Genomic DNA, 20,589 nt, shown 5'->3' with positions numbered 1-20,589 from the left:
ACGACCGGCTGGTGTCCCCCCTTCCCCCCTCGCCTATATATTCAACCAAGGTCGTCAATAAATTCGCAGGCGGCAGTGTTTTGTATAAGGTCGCGCGAACACGCACATATTTATATATATATATACCCACTTATAATAATATAAAAGTGAGTGTGTATATTACAGTGTGACTATATGTATATATTGTGCGCAGCACACAGTAGAGAGAGAGAGAAGGTGCCTTATCTTTCAATGTCAGCGGGAGTTATCGTGTATACATTATACATACGTATGTAGTACAATTTTTTTTTTTTTTTTTTTTTTTTTGTGATATCCCATACTGTATACTATAAAAATGCTCTCACCAAAGAAAGAAACAGGAGGAGCTTATCGCGGAGAGTATAAATTCGCTCGCGAACTTAAGTGGTGAGCGCTGAAATAATGCGCTACAAGGATATACCTAATATGTATAATATCTGCTGGTAGTGGGTGGCGTGGGTGAACAGCTGGACAGCAGAGAAGCCTGTGAGATTATTGCGCGAGTAAACGACGTGTGTGTATACATATACATATGTGTGACGGGGTTTTCACATGATATTTTGTTTCGAGGAGCGCGCGTATGACTGCACGTACAAAAGATTTTAGATGCGTGTGTGGTATGTAATAAATGATGAGCGGAACAGGTCAATAAATCCGTCCGGACACCTTGTGCAGATTTTTCGTGTTGGACGATTTTTTTTTTTTTTTAATGAACACACCTAAATTTTAATGAGCTCGAGTTATTATTGAAAAACAAAAACTTGCGCATGTCTGTAGATAAATTAAACGTGTGGAATATATGTCGCGCTACAATGAAAACAAAACAAAAGTTATCTAAACAACGAACGAGATTACGAATATATTTTCAAAGAAGAACAAAGAAAGTATGGACATCGATACATGTGGTACTTATCGCTTGTTTGATCAAACATCGATAGTATTTAACGCATTGTGATTACCGAGATCGCGGGTGCGATAAGAGATAATAGCGTGTAGGTGTATAGGCTTTCCTTATGTCCATACGAACTTGTCATGTATATACATGTAAACTAATGAGATAAGCTATACGACAGGTGGTAATGGCAGTGTCGAGACAAAAAAAAGTGTGTGGAGGGAAAAAAAAAATTTTTTTTGCGAGCGCAGAGTCGTCACGTTACCTTTGGTAGGACCTTTGGAAACTATGATGTATATGTTTACATTGAAAAGTATATTTATACCTTACAAAATAGGAAATAAATTTATGGAAGTGTTGATATGAGCAGGTAACGGTTTCAACGTTATATCTTATACATTCTTATTGTTTTTCTTTGTTTTTTTGTTCTGACCGTAGCTCGTTATTGCGTTAATTTTGTTTTAATGCTTTTAAAAATTTTCAATTAAATTTTCGCAAGTATCGATATTATTGTTATTCCATCTTTTTGTGTATATTTTTATGATTTTCATGTGTGCGGTGTCTTTTATTACCGTCTCTGGGGGAAAATAACAGTAATTATTTCGTAAAATATACCTATATATTGTATATTTGTTTGGTAAATTAAACTGTTTTATATGTCATACTGTATGTATATTCATCACATACGTGTACCAAATTCGAGCTAAAGTTATTGGTGTTTTATGTAAAGTTTATCATCAACTCCACGCAAAAACTACGAGTCAGGAATCTTTTGATTTATCAAAAAATTACAAAAATCTACACACATGTATCAAAATCCTTGTTTTCATGTGACGAAAGTGGACATTTTTTATATGTTTTTTTTTCGCGATCTCCAATACACAAAAACGTACACAAAAACTAAATAAAGTTCGACACATGTTTTCCGAATCTTCTTGAATTTTTCAATGTACGAACTTGTCGCGCTACCTGGTTTGTAACAAGCTAATCATAGATCGATGCTAATTTTGAAGTTTTTTTTGATAACAACAAAATTTTTTTATCTCTTTACCATTAAAAATATATACACCACAAAGCTCATCGACACTACATTTAATTACAAAAAATCCAGAAAAAAGTGAATATGGCAAAAAAGTACCTACACCCATTGTGACAAATATATATCTCGCGCAATCACCTTCTCTCCCAATCATCAAGTAATACGAGGTAATATATGTAAGTATAAGTACACACGATCGCACACGATCGTCCTTTGATTTTTCGTCAACTCCAAAAGACCCCACACTTCCACCATACCTATATACATAACACCGTTTGAAGCTCTCTTGTCTCAAGCGAGGCTCTCCTTGTAAACAGACGTGTCGTCGTACAAGTGCACGTAACGAGTAACAGGTTGGCGGCAGCTCATGACTCGGTACACTATAAAAGCATCGAGCCTTAAAGTATTTATAGACACTTTGAATATTTAAGCACGGCGACGAGAGAAGGGCGCAGCTTGTTTATTTAGGGAGCAACTCTCTCTCCTTTTTAAGTACAAAGCCTTTCTTTCTCCACCCCTCTCGTCTTTTCTTTTTAAACCAAGACAAAAGTGAGCGGATAAATTAAACGGCTTTTTTTTTTTTTTTTTTTTTGTGAGTACAATCTGACTCACTCGGTTGTTTAAATTTTTACTTTTAAGTACACTCGGTATTACTCGATGCGAACGAGTTGAGCTGTTAAAGTTTCAGGTGTGAGTGATGACGATGATGCCATGATCTCGCGAGTACGAAGAGTAATGCCCTCTACAATAATACATACGGGGGGGACGTACTTTGCCGTTGTCATAAAGCTCGGAGCCAAACTTCCGAGTAAATGAAAGGTAAAACAACAGCCACGAAGAGAGTTGGGATATCTACACTGAGTATATTTTTTTTTCTCCGTTTTCTTTCACGTAAGTTAAACACATACTTTGAACGAGTAACCCTGCATCTGAGCTCCCAGTCGATGATTGTTGTGACTGCAGTTTGGTAAGAGAAAAAAAAAGAAAAAAAAAAAAAAAAGGTCGAGAGAGGAAAACTTGTTTTTAAAGCTAAAAATTAAAATTGTGATTTATGATTTAAATCACATTTAAATCACGATTAAATCGCAATCACATCACTTTTAAATCACTTTTTAATCACACTTGACTCATGATGGTAACTTTTCAAAAGACAAATGATATTTCTAATAAAACCCTTTATGCAGCTTCTTCTGCCTAATAACGTTACGCAATATGTATTTAATGAGCACGTTATCATAAGATGCTGCTAAGTAATAAGGGGCCAAGATGAAAATAAATTTAACCACCATTTAGTACTAAATACGGAGGACATGATTAGATTTTTATTATTATTATTTTAATATAAAGGTTGTTCTTTCAACTGGTGTTGGACTCTACGTGAAAAAAAGTTATATAGCAACTGTAGTAAACAGTTGAGATACAGTCAAAAATATTGAAAAACTTATCTTGACTTGAAATAAAAATTTTTTAACTAGAAATACAGTAATGTAAAACTGATCGTTTGTTTGCGTATTAGTGTACTATTTTACGAACTGTTGATAAAGTATTTTATATCCAAAAAATTCTTTGGAAAACAATCATGAATTTAATTTAATGGATGTAGCGATTTACAGTTTAAATTTTTACAGATATTATAAAGATCGGTGAACGCATATCGAGTCGACTTTTGCATACATGAGGAATACCACAAGAAATGTCCCGTTTTTGTTCGTAATTTTAATAAAAAACTATGAATATACATGAATAATTTTAACATGTACATCTCAAAAAAATTGTGTTACACCCTTACTGAAATTTTTTTTTCAAAGTATATTACATTACGAGTAAAATATGCCTGGTTTTAAGGGTGTGGCTCAAAAAAATTTTTTTTATCAAAATGGGGGAAAAAATAGTATATTTACTGTGGGTTTTCTCACATATACACATACACATAATTCGAATTAATTTTTTTGTGTAATTATTATTAAAAATTGTATGAAATACAGAGGTATGTTTAAATGTTTTGGTCGTAAAAGCTATCTGTTATGTTTTCACTGATTTAAAATTGAAATTGCAAATTCATCCTTATTTAATCATATTTATAATGGTTGAAAAAATTATTTATACTGTATATTTTTAACCTACAAATGATTTACAAAGTTATTTTTACTAACTATAATTTTTACTAATGATTCAAAATTATTTAAGATTTAACAGTGATTTAATCTTGATTTAAATCATTTAAATCACGTCGGCAACCCCTCGCCCTCTATATGCTCTGAGATTCCGTACAGTGAACACATTCGTTGATTGGTTTTACCGATTGAACTTGTAACAACCGACTGAATCTTTAACGAGACCGAGTTCGATCGACAAATTGAGTGAGTACTTGTACATTATATCAGTACTATTCTCTCTCTTTACTTTGATCGATACAAACAATGTCACGTACAAATATATATATATATACACCCCGGGGGGAGAGAAACAAGCAAGTTCATCGTTAGCGATTTGATTTCAAAAGTTTTTTCTCCTCTAGTTGGTGTAGAAAAAAAAAAAAAAAAAAAATCCTCGCTAGAACGTATGAGTACTGCAGAGTCACGCGTGCGAGACATGAGCAGGAAAAAACAGTAAATCCGTAGCTTTTGGATGGTCGATTGAAAAAAATTTACTCGAGCTTTTCGCGGCAGCAACAGCTACATATATATATACGCACCCTTGGGACGGAAAAGAGACGTCTTCATTTTGCAGAGAGAAAGCCAATTATCGGTAGCGATCGGTTCCCTCTCTTTTTCTTTTTATCGTATATACATCCCCCTTGACTCTGTGTGCATCGAGTTGAGCGGGGACACATACATATATACACGGTATACTCGGCAAAGGTCCGATACGCGTGTCCCAGAGCGGCGTGTTTTTTTTTGCAACATCGACGATCGTCGACTCGGGGAATACCGGAGATGATGCGAATCTGCGCATTCACGGTGATACAGACTGCACCAGCTGGATTTTCAAGTTTACGATATGTGTATGTTACTTATACTTCTCGAGAACGCTTGTCTCCGACTCTCATCCGCGTATAGGGATGTATATATTATAATTCTATACTTTTTTTTTTTTTTTTTGGAATTATTTTGGATATTACGGGCATATATTCGCCATGATTTACGATCCCTTTGGGGACAAAAAAGAGCGCATGGATAAAGAGAGGGAGAAAATTGTCACTTTTCCAGGACTCGCGCTCTACAACATTATCTGTTTCTTACAGAGACATCGGCTGGCGCGTCGTGCGGATGTCAATCATAATAATGATGCTTTACGTAATGAAAAAACGCGTGTGTGTCTAATATGTATAGGATTGTTTTTTCAACAGTTTTTTCGCGAGTCACCTGTCCTTTTTGGTACAGTAATAATATATATAGGTACACTCGCTTACAGTGTCCTTGACAATGCCTCATCGGCTGTATTATGTTGTCGTCGTTCACCGAAATGGTGTGTGCCGTGACGTCGAGTGGAAATTGTGTAAGTGTTTACAATGATAAATATACCTTCTTCTTCTTCTTCTTCTTCTCTACTTCTGCTGTTGTGTTCGGGCTGGGTGTTGCTGATAAATTGAAGAAAAAGAGGCAGAGTAAGCTATGCGGGTACGATACATGGATAACAATATAAGTAGTGTGTGTAACGGGTATGAAAAAAACGCGCAGTCGTCAAGAAGAGAGCGAGCAAAGGCAGGGTCGAGTAATACACCACGTCGACCTGTCAAATAGGATTTTTGGAGAAACGAAGGTTAATATATCAAAGAAGCTTACTCTAGTCATATTTTGTCGAGGGTAAGGAAAATATTAACAAAAAAAAAAAAAAAAAAAAAACGAGTTTAAAGTCGGCAATTTATTGCATTTGGTTAATGTAGAAGTTATACAAAGACAAAAGTTCTTTGTTGTATTTATTCGTTAACAACAGTCCATGACACTGGCTCTTGCCGTATATAAACTCTTTAATAATGTCTCATCACTACCATTGCCATTAGATTGGATTAAATTGAAATACTCATTTATTAATTATAAATGTAACACGCGTATGGTATATATTTTATATTTTATGCATATATAGTGCAAGTCGTTGGATTTTTTCTGAAAAGCCTGTCGCAATTTTTATTAAAGGAAAATTTCATGAGATCATCGACAGGTTGTCAGTATTGTAGGTATATAGGTATACGACATGGGTGTATTCCACAAAGCGCTATTATTAGAGATTACGGGGGTACTTCTAAAATTGTAATATCAGATATTAAAATTCACACGGGTACTGCATCATGTATTTATATCCGACCTACTTGTCAAGTATTGCGCAACGTTATCCGCAGCTGGAGAGAGAAAGGGCGTAAAAAGGATCATATCCTGAAAAATTCTTAATTTATGAATTCAACAAAAAACAAGCATCAAAATGCTGTTAAGCTGGTAACTTTTGAAAAAACGTACAGCTCGAATTGCCAAAAAAAACAAGGAGGAACCCTTTAGTACTACGCTCTGGAAGTAACGATCATTGAATACACAATGGAGCATCGCCTCTCCCCGTAATTATGGAGTGTCTCTGATCTATAAATTACTCGGCCGGCAAATCAAGTTTTCATCGAAGACAGCCTCTCTCAGTCGAACGACGCTGGAATTTTCATTTCTCGCCTCCGCCCGACACGTGAATATTGGGAAACAGGTATATATACAGGCAAAGGAGTCGCGAAAATTCAATTTCCCCGGTAATTCCCGCGCGCGGCGCTGTAATATTGCTGAATCTCTATCTCTCTCTCTTGTGCGAGGGTGACGGTGAAAGCTACATGTCGGAAGAGAGGCCGTCTGCAGATAATTGACTCGCGGATAGGTGGAGGACATAGCGTACAGTTTTTCATTTTTTTACCCAAGAAACAAGTAGGAACGTTTTCGAGAAAAACGCCTACTGCTTGAAGATTTTCGTTAAAAAAAAGGAGTCAACAAAGTTGAGGCAATTTCCAAGACAGAGAACTCTGATAGCTTTTCTTTAACTAGGCGAGTATGATACCAATTTCGGTGGCTGTTATCTCGTTGGCGAAATAGTAAATTCAAGGTGTGACATGTTGATAATTTAGTAGCTGTTTTTTATGTGCTATCTTTTCAACGCAGGTGAATCATTAGTGTTTCAATTATCCTCAGTTCAAATGCACTATCGAATATATTTTTGTTATTCTGACGAATATAGCCTTTGGTTCATAGAAAAATAATTAAGTTTGGATTCATATAAAAATTCCAGAGTTATCAGAAGTTAGTTGATCATTGAAGGTGATAAAAAAACACTTTATTGACAAACAACAGAAATAATAAACAACAAACAGCACTTTTGATCAATCTTTTTTTTTTTTTTGTTTTGTTTAAGATGAAAACAAAACAAACAGCCACATGCTGCGGAAAATATGCGACACGTGACGGGTGATAAATAAACGTATTATATAAATAGTCGTACAGTCCATGTGGATTGGATATTAGAAATTCCGTGCTCCGCTCCACTTTGAGCTCCAAGCCCGAAAACGTCAATACTCTCGTCTATCCGGCGCTTGAATGAACTCTCGTTGTATAGTACGTAACGTAGTAACTCCTCTCATACACCCTTTATACATGGTGCATCTCTAATACCATATTACCTACTCCTATCTATACCTATAGTCAAAATACAAAATTTTCCCGAAGCTTTGAATACGTATGCCATTAGATTTTTTCAAAGAACACGTAAGTCGAATACAGGGAGTTAAGTTTACGCATTGAAAATATGAGAACTGTCGAGATATGACGAATTAAAAATATAACAAAGTTTGATGGGGACACTACATCTAGCTTTATGAGAGACAAATGTAGAAAACAAGGAACGGTAGAGATAAATTGGAGGGTTGTATAATTAGGCCAGCAGTTTACTGGAATAAGTTCGTTAATCAAATGAATTGAATTAGCAAAAAGCAATATGCACGATAGAGTGAGAAACGAATTTTTTTATAAACTAAAAAAGGAACAAATGAAGAAACTACTCGAAGATGAGAGCTCTCTTCGAATGACGAAGGATAGGAAGGAAAAGACACGAAGGGGCAATGGCAGCAGCATGACAATAACATCGAGGGAATATAATATTATAGACGTGGATGTAAGGACAGTATACGAAATAAACATGTATAGAATAGAGGGATACTCGATATCGACGATGAACGAAGATACGACACGAAACCCGAAGCGCTTGAAATAAGGCATCAAAACGAGAGAGCGACAAGACTCTCTCTGATCGTCGAGAGGATGCTCCATAACCTCAACCTTCTCTGTACTTAGTACGACGTTGCAATATATAATTGGTAGACAGAGATGTACTAAGAGTGAGCAAGAGAGTGGGGTGCACTCGTTTGACACTTGGTAGCCTGATACAGCTACCATTAGCATTTGCATCATATGACGGCAACAAAATGTATGTGTGCGTTCATACTGTATGTGTGTAGGCATTGTATGTTGTACACATATGTAATGCATGAGAATGACACCTCTGATGTGATTATTGACAATAGCTAGACTAAATTCGTGACCTCCCCTGCAAATATATTTTATTAACATAGACGGAAGCAGAGTCAACATTGGAGTTGAATAAGGGAGAGAAAAGAGTTTAGGTTAGAAACTGAGAGAGAGAGAGAGAGCAAGACGGAAGAAAATAAATAAAAAATATAAAAAAACCTCTCCGATCAGGGGGAAAAACTCGCAAAACGGGTTCCGTGAGTGTACAAGAGTCGAAAGGAGCTGGAAGAGAGAGAGGCGACAGGTACGCCTGTATCCTCGGCAAGGACGCCTTGAGCGATCGAAGTAAGAAAAAAGATAAATAAACGAGCGATCGATATATTCCACGTAATACGATCGCGTAGACGCATATATACGCAAAAAAAAAACCGGAGCAGAAAGTCAAGGAGGGAAAGAAAAGAGCAGTAGCTGATGCACCATATAGGACTCACCTGCCAACGATCCTCCTCTTCTTCTAACGTACAACTCCCTTTTTTTATACTTCAGAATTTTCCGTCTGCTGTATTATATCTCTTTTTACAACAATACGTAAAAAAAAAAAAAAAAAAAAAAACACACCGTCACTGTACATGTGAAATATATGGTTTTTCTTCCCCGCCACGAAAGAAAGCCCAAACTTATCCACACTACAGCTTTTTATATACACAGACACACTTCACCGTACTCCCGCGACATATACGTGTATCGTATGTACTTGCATGTTTTTTTTTTTTTTTTTTTATAATTATAAAAATACACAACTCAATTCTGCATGCACTCAGCTCAGAGCTCCCCTCTTGCTCCCTTTGGCCCCGCGCACTTGCTGCAGAGATCACAACTCTCGTGTACTTCTCAGCGGGTCAGTGCTCGCTCTCTCGCGCAGATATCACGCGCCGCTCGGCCCTCCTCGTACGTTGTTATCACCATCATTAATTTATATTCTTGATTCCTTCGATTCGCTCTTACGGTCAAAACAAATGGGAGAACGCGTCGAGCGAGCGCGAAGGAAGAACGTACGACTTTTCTTGTTCCTCGAGAGCACTGAACACACGCAGACGATCAAACACTTGGCGTAATAATATTCCACTGTGGGCGAGCGCGACGGCGACGACGATCAGAATCGGACTGATGATCACACGACGACGACGACGACGCACACCACCTCCTCCTCATGATTTTATCATCCATCCCTACTTTTTTACGCGATTGGAGCGAAAGCACTCTTTTTGCCTCCCGCCGCCAAAACGCCAGCAGAGTGCAGACGCGGACGGTCTGCTGCTGCGCGCTGTTCTCTTTCTCCTCTCTCTCTCTCTCTCCGCTGTCCGCTTTGATAACAAAAAACTAAAAAAATAACGCCGGAACTGCCGGAAGGGGGGGGGGCAGTACGGTAGTGACGTCTGGTTGGATATCGTGGAACTATAATTTTGGAGCTGCAGCAGAGGCGGGAGATTCGAAATTCGGAGTCGTTTGTTTACTGATTACTTTTATGCAAATCGTACGTTTTAATTGTTTTCTTAAATTGTATGTTCCGTTTCGTTTATTATGAAAAAAAATAAACCATAGCGATAGCTTGAGTTTTTAATCAAACTGTATGCAAAATCTATTTGGGTACATAGGCCAGAACAGTTTTTGGAATAGATCGTGTCAAAAGATGTTGCGATAAGTGTAGTGCAAACAGTACGAGAGCAACTATATATTTGTTTTTGGAGTCGGTTTTTTTTTTTTACCAATGAAGCACCACCGAAGTATCAAAATGTCAGGTGGTCAGTGCGATCGTATGTGTTGAACCAAAAAGTGGGCTGTACTTTTGCCGAGCGTGTATATAGAGGTTACGTTTGTTGTTCCAACACAAAAATAGCAAAATATCTCAAATGAAGTGCTACAATGTTACTTAGAACTTTTTCGTTTCAATGGGTTTATTTGGTGTTGTTCGCTTTCATCGCAATTTATGTTAACATACGCTTAAACTACCTAGAGGAAACAAATGAAAATCTACGTTAGTGCATACGTAAAATTAGATCAAAATAAATGACAAGTAAATTCCGACAATGTTTATGTGTTCTTATGATTTATGTTGTATGTTGTAGAAAATGCACTTCAACAGCTCAAGGCTGAAATTAAAAACAACCCAACGCCGGAGTCTAAGACACAGACACATCCGCTATCAAAGGACGACTCTTACGTCGTGATATACAACAGAGTTCCAAAAACGGGCTCTACAAGTTTTGTCGGTGTTATTTATGACTTGTGTAAAAAAAACAAGTACCACGCACTTCATATAAACATTACAAACAATATGCACACTCTCATGCCTGCTAATCAAGTAGGTTTTTATTTGCTACTTTGAATGATACTTTTTAAATTATTAATTTTACGCTTACCTTTTTAGATGCAATTTGTTCGTAACATAAGTTACTGGGATTCCATGAAACCGGCATTTTATCATGGTCACATAGCTTTTTTGAATTTTCAAAAGTAGGTGATTTAAAAAATACATATTTTTTCGTTTTGAAACTTTGCAGAATTCCATAATCTTTTTTTCAGATTCGGCTTTGACAATAGACCACTGTACATAAATATACTGCGTAAGCCACTAGATAGATTTGTATCCTACTACTATTTCTTAAGATACGGAGATAACTTTAGACCTCACTTAATTAGAAGAAAGCATGGAGATACCAAAACTTTTGATGAGTGCATCAATGCTGGGCAAGCAGATTGTGATCCTAACAATATGTGGCTTCAAATCCCTTTTCTTTGCGGGCATGATCCAGCTTGCTGGTAAGATGATTAAATGCCTCTTTTTATTCTAAAGTTAAGAATGCTATGCTGTACGAAGATTTTCTTCCAAAATAAGATTAAAACATTTTAGGGAAGTTGGTAATCAATGGGCTTTAGAAGAAGCAAAAAGAAATCTTCAGAGGCATTATCTTATTGTGGGTGTTACTGAGGAGTTATCAGATTTTATACTGGTTCTTCAATCAATTTTGCCGAGATTTTTCAAGGGTGCTCATAATCTCTTTTTGCATAGTAAGTAATGGTAAATTTACATAAAAATAACTTGAAGCCATTCTCTAATAAATTTTTTTTTTTAGATAATAAGTCTCACTTGAGACAAACTACACAAAAGATTGAGCCACTTCCAGAAACAGTGAAAAAAATACAAAAAACTGTAGTTTGGAAGATGGAAAACGAACTTTACAATTATGCCTTATCTCAATTCCATGCTCTAAAAAGACGTGTCATAAACGCTTCTGTGCAAGATGTTAATCAGCGTTTTTTCTATGAAAAAATTAGACCAAAGTAGGTAGACTTTTTTACCTACTGACTTGATTTTTACAAAATTTTCATGTATTGAAAAATAGTATTTTCAAGTTTAATCAACGTACAAACCTTTGTGAAAGAAATAATGTTGATTTCTTATATCTCTTCTATCTACATGTATAAAACAAAAAAAAATTTGTTTTACTTTATACAATTTTAACTGTCAACTTTTGAATGTTACATAAAAATGTGCTATTTCTATTTTTTTACAAAATCTTATTTAAATAGTTTTATTTAGGGTTATACGCGTGTTTTTATACTTCAATGGAGTATTTAATCATTTAAAAGTACTACCTTATTCTTGTTCTTAGTAAGTAACTGAATTTTCTAAGAATATTATTAATTATATAATGTTTGGAAAAGACGTTCCATTTCCGTAAGTGTATAGACTGTACGAAAAATCCAGATAATAATGAAACAAAACAATGTGATATTAAAAATATAATTATTATCTCAGTTGAAAAACCGTTTATTATTTTAAAAAAATAAATACTTGTCACTATATAAATAAAACCTCAGCTTCCACTATCACAAGGCCTCAATGCAAACATATAAACTGGATAAAGTCCTTGTGGCATACTTTGCTGCTTTTCCTCGCTGATACAAAGAAATCCAGATTTTTTAAATGCTTCCACTAATCCTATGTACGGACGAGTCATTGATGAATCTCCCTCATCAATTTCTACCAGATTAGAACTTGTGACGTTTTCTTTTATTACCAACACACCATTCTTTTTCAGTCCTTTTCTACAATATCAAAATCACCTTTAATAAGTGTGTCAAACATTGATTAGCACATTGTTATGAATCTTATTTTTCATGCTTACTTGCAGTTGTGGAAAAATTTGTTTAGGTCATCATTATTCAAATGACCCAGCACCCATTGGCACCATATAACGTCATAAGTATTTGGTTCTGGACAGAAATCTTGAAGACCTACGTAAGAATCGGCAAATTGTATTTTACCTGTACATTTTTAACTCCCTTAGGAAATAATTAAATGCAGGATTCACTCACCAACAGAAAAAAATTTCCCAATTTTGTTGGAAGACTTTTTTAAATACGTCTTAGCCTGCTCCAAAAATTTTGGGTTTTGCTCCACCAGATCAACAACGTCAAAATAGTTTGCCAACAAATTGCCTGTAATTCTGCCAATACCAGCACCACAATCCAAAGCTCGTTCCCTTCCCAAACCTTCTTGACTCTAAAACCAACCGGATTAATCGTCAGTCACGTAAATAAAAAATTAAATTCACGAGCACATTGCAACAACGTACCTTGAAAAGGGACTTTAGAAACAGTTTCGAGCCACTGATGTCTGTCTTTGAAATGTATCCAAAACCTCCTAGCATACCGTCAACCGTAGGTGGTATACCGTCCCAGTATTTAGCTGCATTTTCGTAAAATCCCTTTTGCTGCACAATCGATTCGAAAACCTCCTGGTCCATCACATTTTCAACAATTTTCGTCTCCATTCTGTTGACGAACAATCAATCAGAACGGCCGTCCACAAGGGGTTGTCAACTCTTTTCATTAGGCACGTGTTGTATACTTACTAAGTACTTAACTGTTGATTTTTTTTCAAATAACTCTAATCAGGTAAATCAGGCCGCCTGATTTCACCATCCGATTTGTTCTGAAGTTCCACGTTCCCTTGAATTAAAACTAACCAATCCGACTTCCCAGTTCCCCCGCACTTGACAGACAGACCAGCTGATGACATTTTATAGATAGCTTATCATGCATGTCGTTGTAAATTGTAGTTTCGGGACAACTGTTGTGTGAAAAAAACAGGTTTTTTTTACTGTTTATTGTTAACGTATTAACCCAGGATAAAGGATGGCTGGACCAGATTTACCGGAGACACCGTCACAGCTTAAGAGTATCCATCCGTACTTGAAGATTGCAAACGAACACGATGCTCGAGACATTGTTGTCAGCTACTGGTGTGAGTGTAACATTTTTATCGTTACTTCGGGAATTAAACCATTTCATTAAAACTGTACACCTGAAAGTGCCATGTAAATCACGTCTTTCAGCACGAAAGGGATAACTTATTGATTTGTATTAATTTCAGGTCGGCTGTATGCTCTACAAACCGGTTTGAAACTGTCAACAAAGACCACCGAAGAGACAAACTTTCTTTTGAAGCTGATGGATTGGCTAGAAAGCATGAAAAAGGCGAATCACGATAACGAGGCCATCACAAACGACGTTGCAGCTCAAGCTCACATTGAGAACTGGGCTCTAAAACTCTTTTTGTTTGCCGACAAACAGGACAGGACTTCTAACTTCAGCAAGGCCGTTATACAGAGTTTTTACACTGCTGGTCTGCTGTACGATATTCTTTCGGTATTCGGGGAGCTTAGCGAAGAGGTTGTTCAGAATAGAAAGTACGCCAAGTGGAAGGCTGCTTACATACATAATTGCTTGAAGAATGGTGAGACACCCATACCTGGACCAATGAAGGATGATGACGATGATTCCAATGAAAACGTTGACAACGATTCAGGTAAAGTTTTTAGAACTGTTATGGTTTCCTGTATTTTTTTTTTTTTTTTACTGCATTTAGATAGTTTTTTGTTTTCATTTTTCAAGTCATTTAACCCCCCTCACAGTGCAGTTTCATGTAAATTCATAATAATCGTTCCATTTCTTATAAAAAAAAAATTGAATTAAAGATGAATCAAATTTTCTTTGAACAGCTGATAATGAGGATAACGAGGATAACGGGAATATGCAAGATTACGGTAACTCGATAATTTTGAATTTCAGGCTTGACTAAAGTCTTATGCTTTCTTTAATAGACCCAGCAAAAAATACTTAGATACTACCTAAATACAAAAAACAATTTTGTTAAATGATTTTGTACATTGATGTTTAATTTTAGGCAGCATGTCGAAATCTACTCAACCAACATTGCCTACTCATCCTATGATGCCCATGCAACCTACTCTGCCATCAACTCTACCAACTAACATGGGAGCATTTGGTTTTCCATCGGTACCAGGTATGTCATGCATTACTTACAACTTTTTGTGATTATAAAGTTTAACCAAAAATAATTTAACTTGTTTTTAAACATTTTTAAGCAGTCAAAATTAAGGCCGTTGAAAATAATGATAACGAAAATTCTAGTAATTTCAAATCAGCGTCGGTGCTGTGTCAAAAGCGATACTTGGTTATTTTTATTTAACTTGCAAATTACAGCTCTTGATATAACTGTTTAATTACTTATGCCAAGTTTTTCAATTTATAAAAAAATATTCTAAGCAGCTGAAGCTGAGAAAAATAATGACGAAAACAATGAACAATCCGGTAACTTTTAAACAAATTATTTCTTAAATGTTAGGTTTTTACCGCACGCACGAGGCTTATATGCATTTTTCAACAGCACCGCTTTCTTGTCATGGGCGTTTATTTGCTAATACGAATGATTTAATGAAAATACATAAGTGTTTACACGGGTATACCTTATAAAATGGAATAAGTAGTAAGTTTTGTTTGTGATAGAACCGCATACGTACAATCCAGCCCCAACACCCACCAATCCTGGCGTCGGTAATATTGCACCATTCAGTAGTAATACGCCAACGTTAACAGCTGGAGGTGAACGACATTTAATTTTGTTGCATTGACAAATTTTTCATTGCTGGTGCGTATTTTTAATCTGTTAAAATGAATTTAAAGGTGGCTTCGAGTTAACCGTCGAGCAGACGGAAAAAGCCCAGAAATACATTAAATGGGCTGGCAGTGCTTTAAATTATGATGACGTACCAACAACGATCACGAATTTACAGAAGGCTCTGCAACTCTTGACGACTGGCAAAGATCCTGTTTGAAAATACTTGAGGTTGTCGCTCACTTTTTCACGTAATTTAACTGTTGCTTGCAAAGTTTTATATATTTTGAGATTTTTTTTTTTAAATTACTATAAATAAAGGATATTTTTAGAAAAAGGCGAGAGAATACTATTACACTCACAAAGTTTGAGACGCCTTGATAGCTTTGTAAATAATACAATCACGATATCTGTACATTACGGATTTTAGTCAGTAAACAAATAAAAAAAAGCCTTACATTTCGCACGTCTATGGTATCCATTTTGCTGAAAATAAATAACCCACAAATTAAACTTATTCTGATTTATTAAATGAACACATTGTACAATTAACTTTACATCGACAATAAAATTGTATTTTATATACTTGTTGTGAAGGAAGAGAAACCAATCTTAATTTCGAAAAAAAAGATTAAACTATTCATCTATTGTGATTTTTGTGTTTGTACATATTAAGGGTAATAAACATTTGATGACGCGTACTGTATCGTGAAAAATACTCTTTGAAGTATAACTTCATAGATTTTTATTTAATGAATGAATAAATAAAATACTTGGAACAAGTAACATCACGACAGAGTTCTTAAGATCGTACATCACGTTTAAAATACGTGTCTACTTAAATTATGCTGTTTCGGCGCGTGTGTGCAATTGCATCCTACCTAACTAGATTTATGTTTATAAATGTGCACGTTTGTATGAACAATAACATTATTTTCGAGTAGAAATACCTGAGCAGCGCATCAACTGCAGGATTTAATGTCAAAAGAGTAGATCAAGGCTACGTTCTATTCGACTTATTTGTAAATATTCGGCGAATTTTCCCGAGTAGTATAAAGTAGGAAAATTTTGTAAAAATCGTTTGTTTCGTGCTTAGAAGAAAAAAAAAAAAAAAGAAAAAAAAAAAAAACGCACAGTATTATGTTTTTATCGTCTTGTTTTACGGTTACTCGAGTCTCTTTGACAATACCGTCGTTCGATTGTTTGTTTTCATTTTTAAAATTATTTCACTATAAACGCAGACTCGATCGTCTAAAAATCTGCATTTTAAGGCGGTGAATTTTTTTTACTAAAGTCCTATTTTTTTTGGCAATGAATTTTTCTCCTCTATTTTCGTGAAAAGCCTACATGGATCGTCACACAGTCAATCAATCACTTATGTTTAAAAAAAAAAAAAATCAACGCTCCTCTACGAACGTGCATATACATAGTATACGATAACAACAAAGTTCATTATTCCTTCATCGTAGGCATGTCGAGTTGACTAGATTCTTCGTATTGGACGACGATGACCCGTCATTGAGTATACATAGGTAGTAGTTGTGTTTCCATCGCTTGGCATGCGAAAAATTGTGAAAACCAAAGAATTGGAGACTTGATTCCGTTTTTCCTTGAACACGGCTTCAGTCTTGCTTCTTCGTTCTATCGTCGACTCCGTTGACCGTCGCGGCCAAGATTTCTTTTCGCCGCAGCTGCCAGTCTATTACCAGCCGACCCGTCAACATGAATGAGAACACCTGCGCATTTTTCGATACAAACATTATTTGTACAGTCAAGATCAAAATGCACTGGTAATGTGAAACGAAAAAATCGGTAAGCTCCCTCACCAGCGCGGGCGCGATCCTCTCGAATTTGTCGTTGACCATGTAGTGCGAGTAAAGCGACAGCAGCATGAGCATAACGAGCACGCCGTTGGAGGCGTTTTTTATTTTTTCTGAAAAAGAGAGAAAAAATAAATAAATAACAATACAGTACAGCAAAAAGTATGGATGCTGTTCGAACGCGGCCTATAGGAATAAAAGGGTCAAGTAGTATAACCCAGGAACAGTCAGACCGGCCGAAATAACTGAATGTGTTTGGTCACTCGTATATATATATATATAGTTGTCTGTTTTTGAAGCAAATATTATGATTGCCCGAGAGAATGAGGGCAAAGAGAGCCGAAAACGTACTGCTCGGGACGAGGGCCATGGCCAAGCCGGAGATGATCTCCAACGAGCCGACGACTCGCCTGAACCACTTGCTCGGCACCTTGAAGCCCAGCGTCGCCGCCAACGGGAAGACCTTCGCATACTTCACGTACTCCTTTCTCTGCGAACAAAATCACGGATTGTTGCTTTTACGATCGAAACATCGATTTATCATGTACATTGTGTTGCAGGGAAAAAAAAAAGAGGCTGGGTTGTAGATGCGTGGGAACTGTAGCCAAGTTGTCGGGCAGAAATAGCAGCTGTTTTCGCGTGTGTACGAAAGCGCGTCAGATGATTTTGCTTAAATTGTGTGTACGTCGATTTGTACCTTTTTGGCTCTTGGACGTTTCATTGTTTTCTTTTTCTTTTCCTTTTAGTATGACTGACGGGTGCTCGAGAGCTTACGCTCGTGGTTTTCGAAAAGCATTTTTGCTGTTAAAACCGATCGATATTTTTAATACATGCCAAATTCTAGATTGTTCCGTTCAATCTTGGACGAAACGGACCGATCGAATGATTGAAATTTTTTATTTCCTAGTCCTCGAACACGAGTACTTACACGCGTACACCGGACCTGTTGAATTAAAAGAAGGGGGACCTCGAACTTTGAAAACTCTACGCGAATCGACTTTTGACTTTTCATTCGTGGTCTATTGTTCGGGCATACACACCGAGAACAAACAGCTCGCCCTCGTTAGATTCAATAAAAAGGCATTCATGACCCCGAAAAAAAAAAAAAAACATCTCGGCGCTTTGAAAGATTCTTTTCACGCCAATTAAACCATACAACTTTTTTCTCTTTGTTCTTCTCCACACGTGTAGTTTGAGGGTTGCTCGATCAGATGAAAGCTTCAATTTTTTTTTTTTTTTTTTTTTTTGGTGAACAATGTTATATTTGTAGATACAAAAAGAAAAGCTCAATCGGCTGTTTCACGAGATAAATGACCGAACAAACGTGTGTTTGTACTGTTTAAAAAAAAATCAAGCTTATTGCTGTCGTTTTCGGGTATTTAAGTAATTCACACTCGCGAGGATCGTGTTTGGTCATGGATCAATGGACTCGAATAATAATGAGAAAAAAAAAATGAAAAAAAGATTTTTACAACAGGTGCATCAAAAAAATCTCGTCATTTTCCTCAACGCAAACACGTTGTTGAACTTCACACGCCGTCAGAGTGGGTATATAATATACAATATTGTATACAGGGTATAGGTACATAAATGGGCGAGTATTACGTAATTAACCGGTATATTATGTATGGTATATGGGTAAATTTTCACGGGCATCGCTTTAACGGAAATAACCGTGAATCACTGCACGCTCATCCCCCCAATGTGTAAATATATAGACGCAAAAAAAAAAAAAAAAAAAAAAGAGCTGGGTCTCTATTGAGATGCCGCGCAAAAAATAGCTACAGTATCGAGTTCGCGCGTGTCTCTCGGACGAGAGAGATATATTGTAGATCTGCGAGAGAGGCTTGACGATATCAAACGCCGGTGTGTGTAAATACACGAGAGATATGGTACCGAATCCGGGAAGAGTTTAAATATAGGCTTTGTCTCGTCTCATCCACATGTATGTATATACACGCGTGCGAGCTTAATTTTCCTAAACTCGGTCCTCGCGTGTCGTGTGTGCAAAACTAGTATACATACGCACGGAATTACATAAGAAAGAGAGAGAGAGAGAGAGAGAGAGAGAAAAAAAAGTAAGGTGTTAAGGGCCTCCTCTCAATAAAGTGACTTGTTGGTTGTGCGAGTATATTCATGCCAGTTTCGAGCCAGCGGATAATGGCAAATTTAGAATTTCGGGGTAACGCGTGAAGTATACGGATGTATAATATAGACGCGGGTCCGAAAACTGTCACGCTCGTGCGGCCTCCGCGTGACACACAGGGATTTCCGGGTTTCCCTGCTCTTCTTCGCACAAACGATAAATCGAGGTTGACGAATAACGAGCGAATCGGCCGGCTCGGAAATTTCACTCCAAGTATATACTTATAGCTCCGCGGGACAATGAAACGCGCGGGTGGCGGGTGATGTCTAGGCCAGTGTCGCCGTGGGTAAAGCGAAAACAACGCTGGTGGGGGGTACACACTACACGTATATACGTAGTTGTGCTGGTGTGTGCATGTGTAAGGTGGGTAAATAAAACGAAGGTCTGGCGGCTGAACTTTGGCAAAACGCGCAGCAGACGGGAAGACAAACGGGTCCAAGATCGCGAGCAAAAGCGAGACGACGACATGAAGGGGGTAAAAAAAAACAGGGGCCGAGAGGAGGGGGGGGGTGTCCAACTCACCAGGTCCTTGTGAAGTTCCTTGCTCGTGTAGGAGGTTAGCTTCGTTGTGCCGGCAAAGACGAAGAACAGCCCCAAGAGGATGGACAGCGACTTGAGGACGAGTGAGGAGCCCATTTTTTTTTCTTTTTTTTTTTTTTTTTTTTTTTCGCACCACACCGCGGGTTGTTACACCATCAACCAAAAGGACTGACTCCGGACTCGTTTCGGACGATCGATCACTTTCGTTCGAATGAAAATTGAAATGAAAAAAAAAAAAAAAGGGGGGGGGGGAAATTCCACTCTCCTATACGTCAGGTAGTGCGGGTCGAGTCGTTGAAACGAAACATCGATAATTGATCATAAAAATGTTTGTCCAATGAAACACGCGCACTGCACATATAGATGCACACCCCTGTGAGTTTTTTTGAATCCCGGCCGCACCCGCGTCACTCGTGCACGGGGACGACGCGAGCACTACACTGCAGCATACCAGTATAAAGCGTCGCCGACGACGACTGACCAGGACTGACGCGTTGTTGACGAAGAGAGGCGCTGGTGCACAGTATGTACAGCCCACTTGAGAGCGCCGGCGCGACTATCGTGACCATTATTTCTCCTCCGCGCGTATACATATATATTATTTGTTGAAAGCGCTCTCCCCGCTAGCAGAGGGTGAGTTTGTATATATACATCGCGCGCG

At 37.3% G+C, this 20,589-nt stretch overlaps 5 protein-coding genes across 6 annotated transcripts in view; 2 read left to right on the top strand and 3 right to left on the bottom strand.

Moving 5' to 3' along the window:
• The window catches only part of LOC106636660 (uncharacterized), a 70,005-nt gene extending 60,378 nt beyond the window's left edge, over positions 1 to 9,627 (bottom strand). Inside the window, exon 1 of the mRNA XM_014349129.2 lies at positions 8,929 to 9,627. The gene's annotated coding sequence lies outside the window, so the exon portion shown is untranslated. The remainder of the gene's footprint in view (positions 1 to 8,928) is intronic.
• A 563-nt stretch (positions 9,628 to 10,190) lies between these two features.
• Positions 10,191 to 11,872, top strand: LOC106636623 (heparan sulfate 2-O-sulfotransferase 1). The gene is made up of 6 exons (XM_014349041.2): positions 10,191 to 10,472; positions 10,564 to 10,799; positions 10,866 to 10,951; positions 11,021 to 11,257; positions 11,349 to 11,506; positions 11,572 to 11,872. The coding sequence occupies exons 1-6, from the start codon at positions 10,361 to 10,363 to the stop codon at positions 11,781 to 11,783; spliced, it is 1,041 nt and encodes a 346-aa protein (XP_014204527.1). The 5' UTR covers positions 10,191 to 10,360; the 3' UTR covers positions 11,784 to 11,872.
• A 379-nt stretch (positions 11,873 to 12,251) lies between these two features.
• Ntmt (N-terminal methyltransferase) lies at positions 12,252 to 13,349 on the bottom strand. The gene is made up of 4 exons (XM_014349047.2): positions 13,078 to 13,349; positions 12,818 to 13,004; positions 12,628 to 12,736; positions 12,252 to 12,547 (listed from the first exon to the last, which is right to left on the bottom strand). Exons 1-4 carry the CDS (start codon positions 13,273 to 13,275, stop codon positions 12,316 to 12,318), a joined length of 726 nt encoding a protein of 241 aa, XP_014204533.1. The 5' UTR covers positions 13,276 to 13,349; the 3' UTR covers positions 12,252 to 12,315.
• Positions 13,350 to 13,461: 112 nt separating this feature from the next.
• Positions 13,462 to 16,374, top strand: Vta1 (vesicle trafficking 1). 2 transcript variants are annotated; one of them, XM_014348939.2, is made up of 6 exons: positions 13,462 to 13,748; positions 13,878 to 14,312; positions 14,506 to 14,550; positions 14,691 to 14,810; positions 15,314 to 15,409; positions 15,491 to 16,374. In XM_014348939.2, exons 1-6 carry the CDS (start codon positions 13,640 to 13,642, stop codon positions 15,640 to 15,642), a joined length of 957 nt encoding a protein of 318 aa, XP_014204425.2. In that variant the 5' UTR covers positions 13,462 to 13,639; the 3' UTR covers positions 15,643 to 16,374. The 2 variants fall into 2 exon arrangements, with proteins under 2 accessions (XP_014204425.2, XP_014204426.2); XM_014348940.2 differs by lacking the exon at positions 14,506 to 14,550 and having other exon boundaries at positions 13,467 to 13,748.
• A 149-nt stretch (positions 16,375 to 16,523) lies between these two features.
• On the bottom strand, positions 16,524 to 20,446 carry LOC106636542 (putative acetylcholine receptor chaperone). The gene is made up of 4 exons (XM_014348941.3): positions 19,911 to 20,446; positions 17,594 to 17,732; positions 17,249 to 17,355; positions 16,524 to 17,158 (listed from the first exon to the last, which is right to left on the bottom strand). Exons 1-4 carry the CDS (start codon positions 20,022 to 20,024, stop codon positions 17,045 to 17,047), a joined length of 474 nt encoding a protein of 157 aa, XP_014204427.2. The 5' UTR covers positions 20,025 to 20,446; the 3' UTR covers positions 16,524 to 17,044.
• Between the last annotated feature and the right edge of the window lie 143 nt (positions 20,447 to 20,589).

Source organism: Copidosoma floridanum, unplaced genomic scaffold, assembly GCF_036245765.1.
Source record: "Copidosoma floridanum isolate Cflo_tuat_1 unplaced genomic scaffold, Cflo_Japanese_pri ptg000019l, whole genome shotgun sequence".
NCBI lineage: Eukaryota > Metazoa > Arthropoda > Insecta > Hymenoptera > Encyrtidae > Copidosoma > Copidosoma floridanum.
The sequence above is the reverse complement of the archived record's forward strand: the minus strand, read 5'-3'. Positions and strand labels throughout refer to the sequence as shown.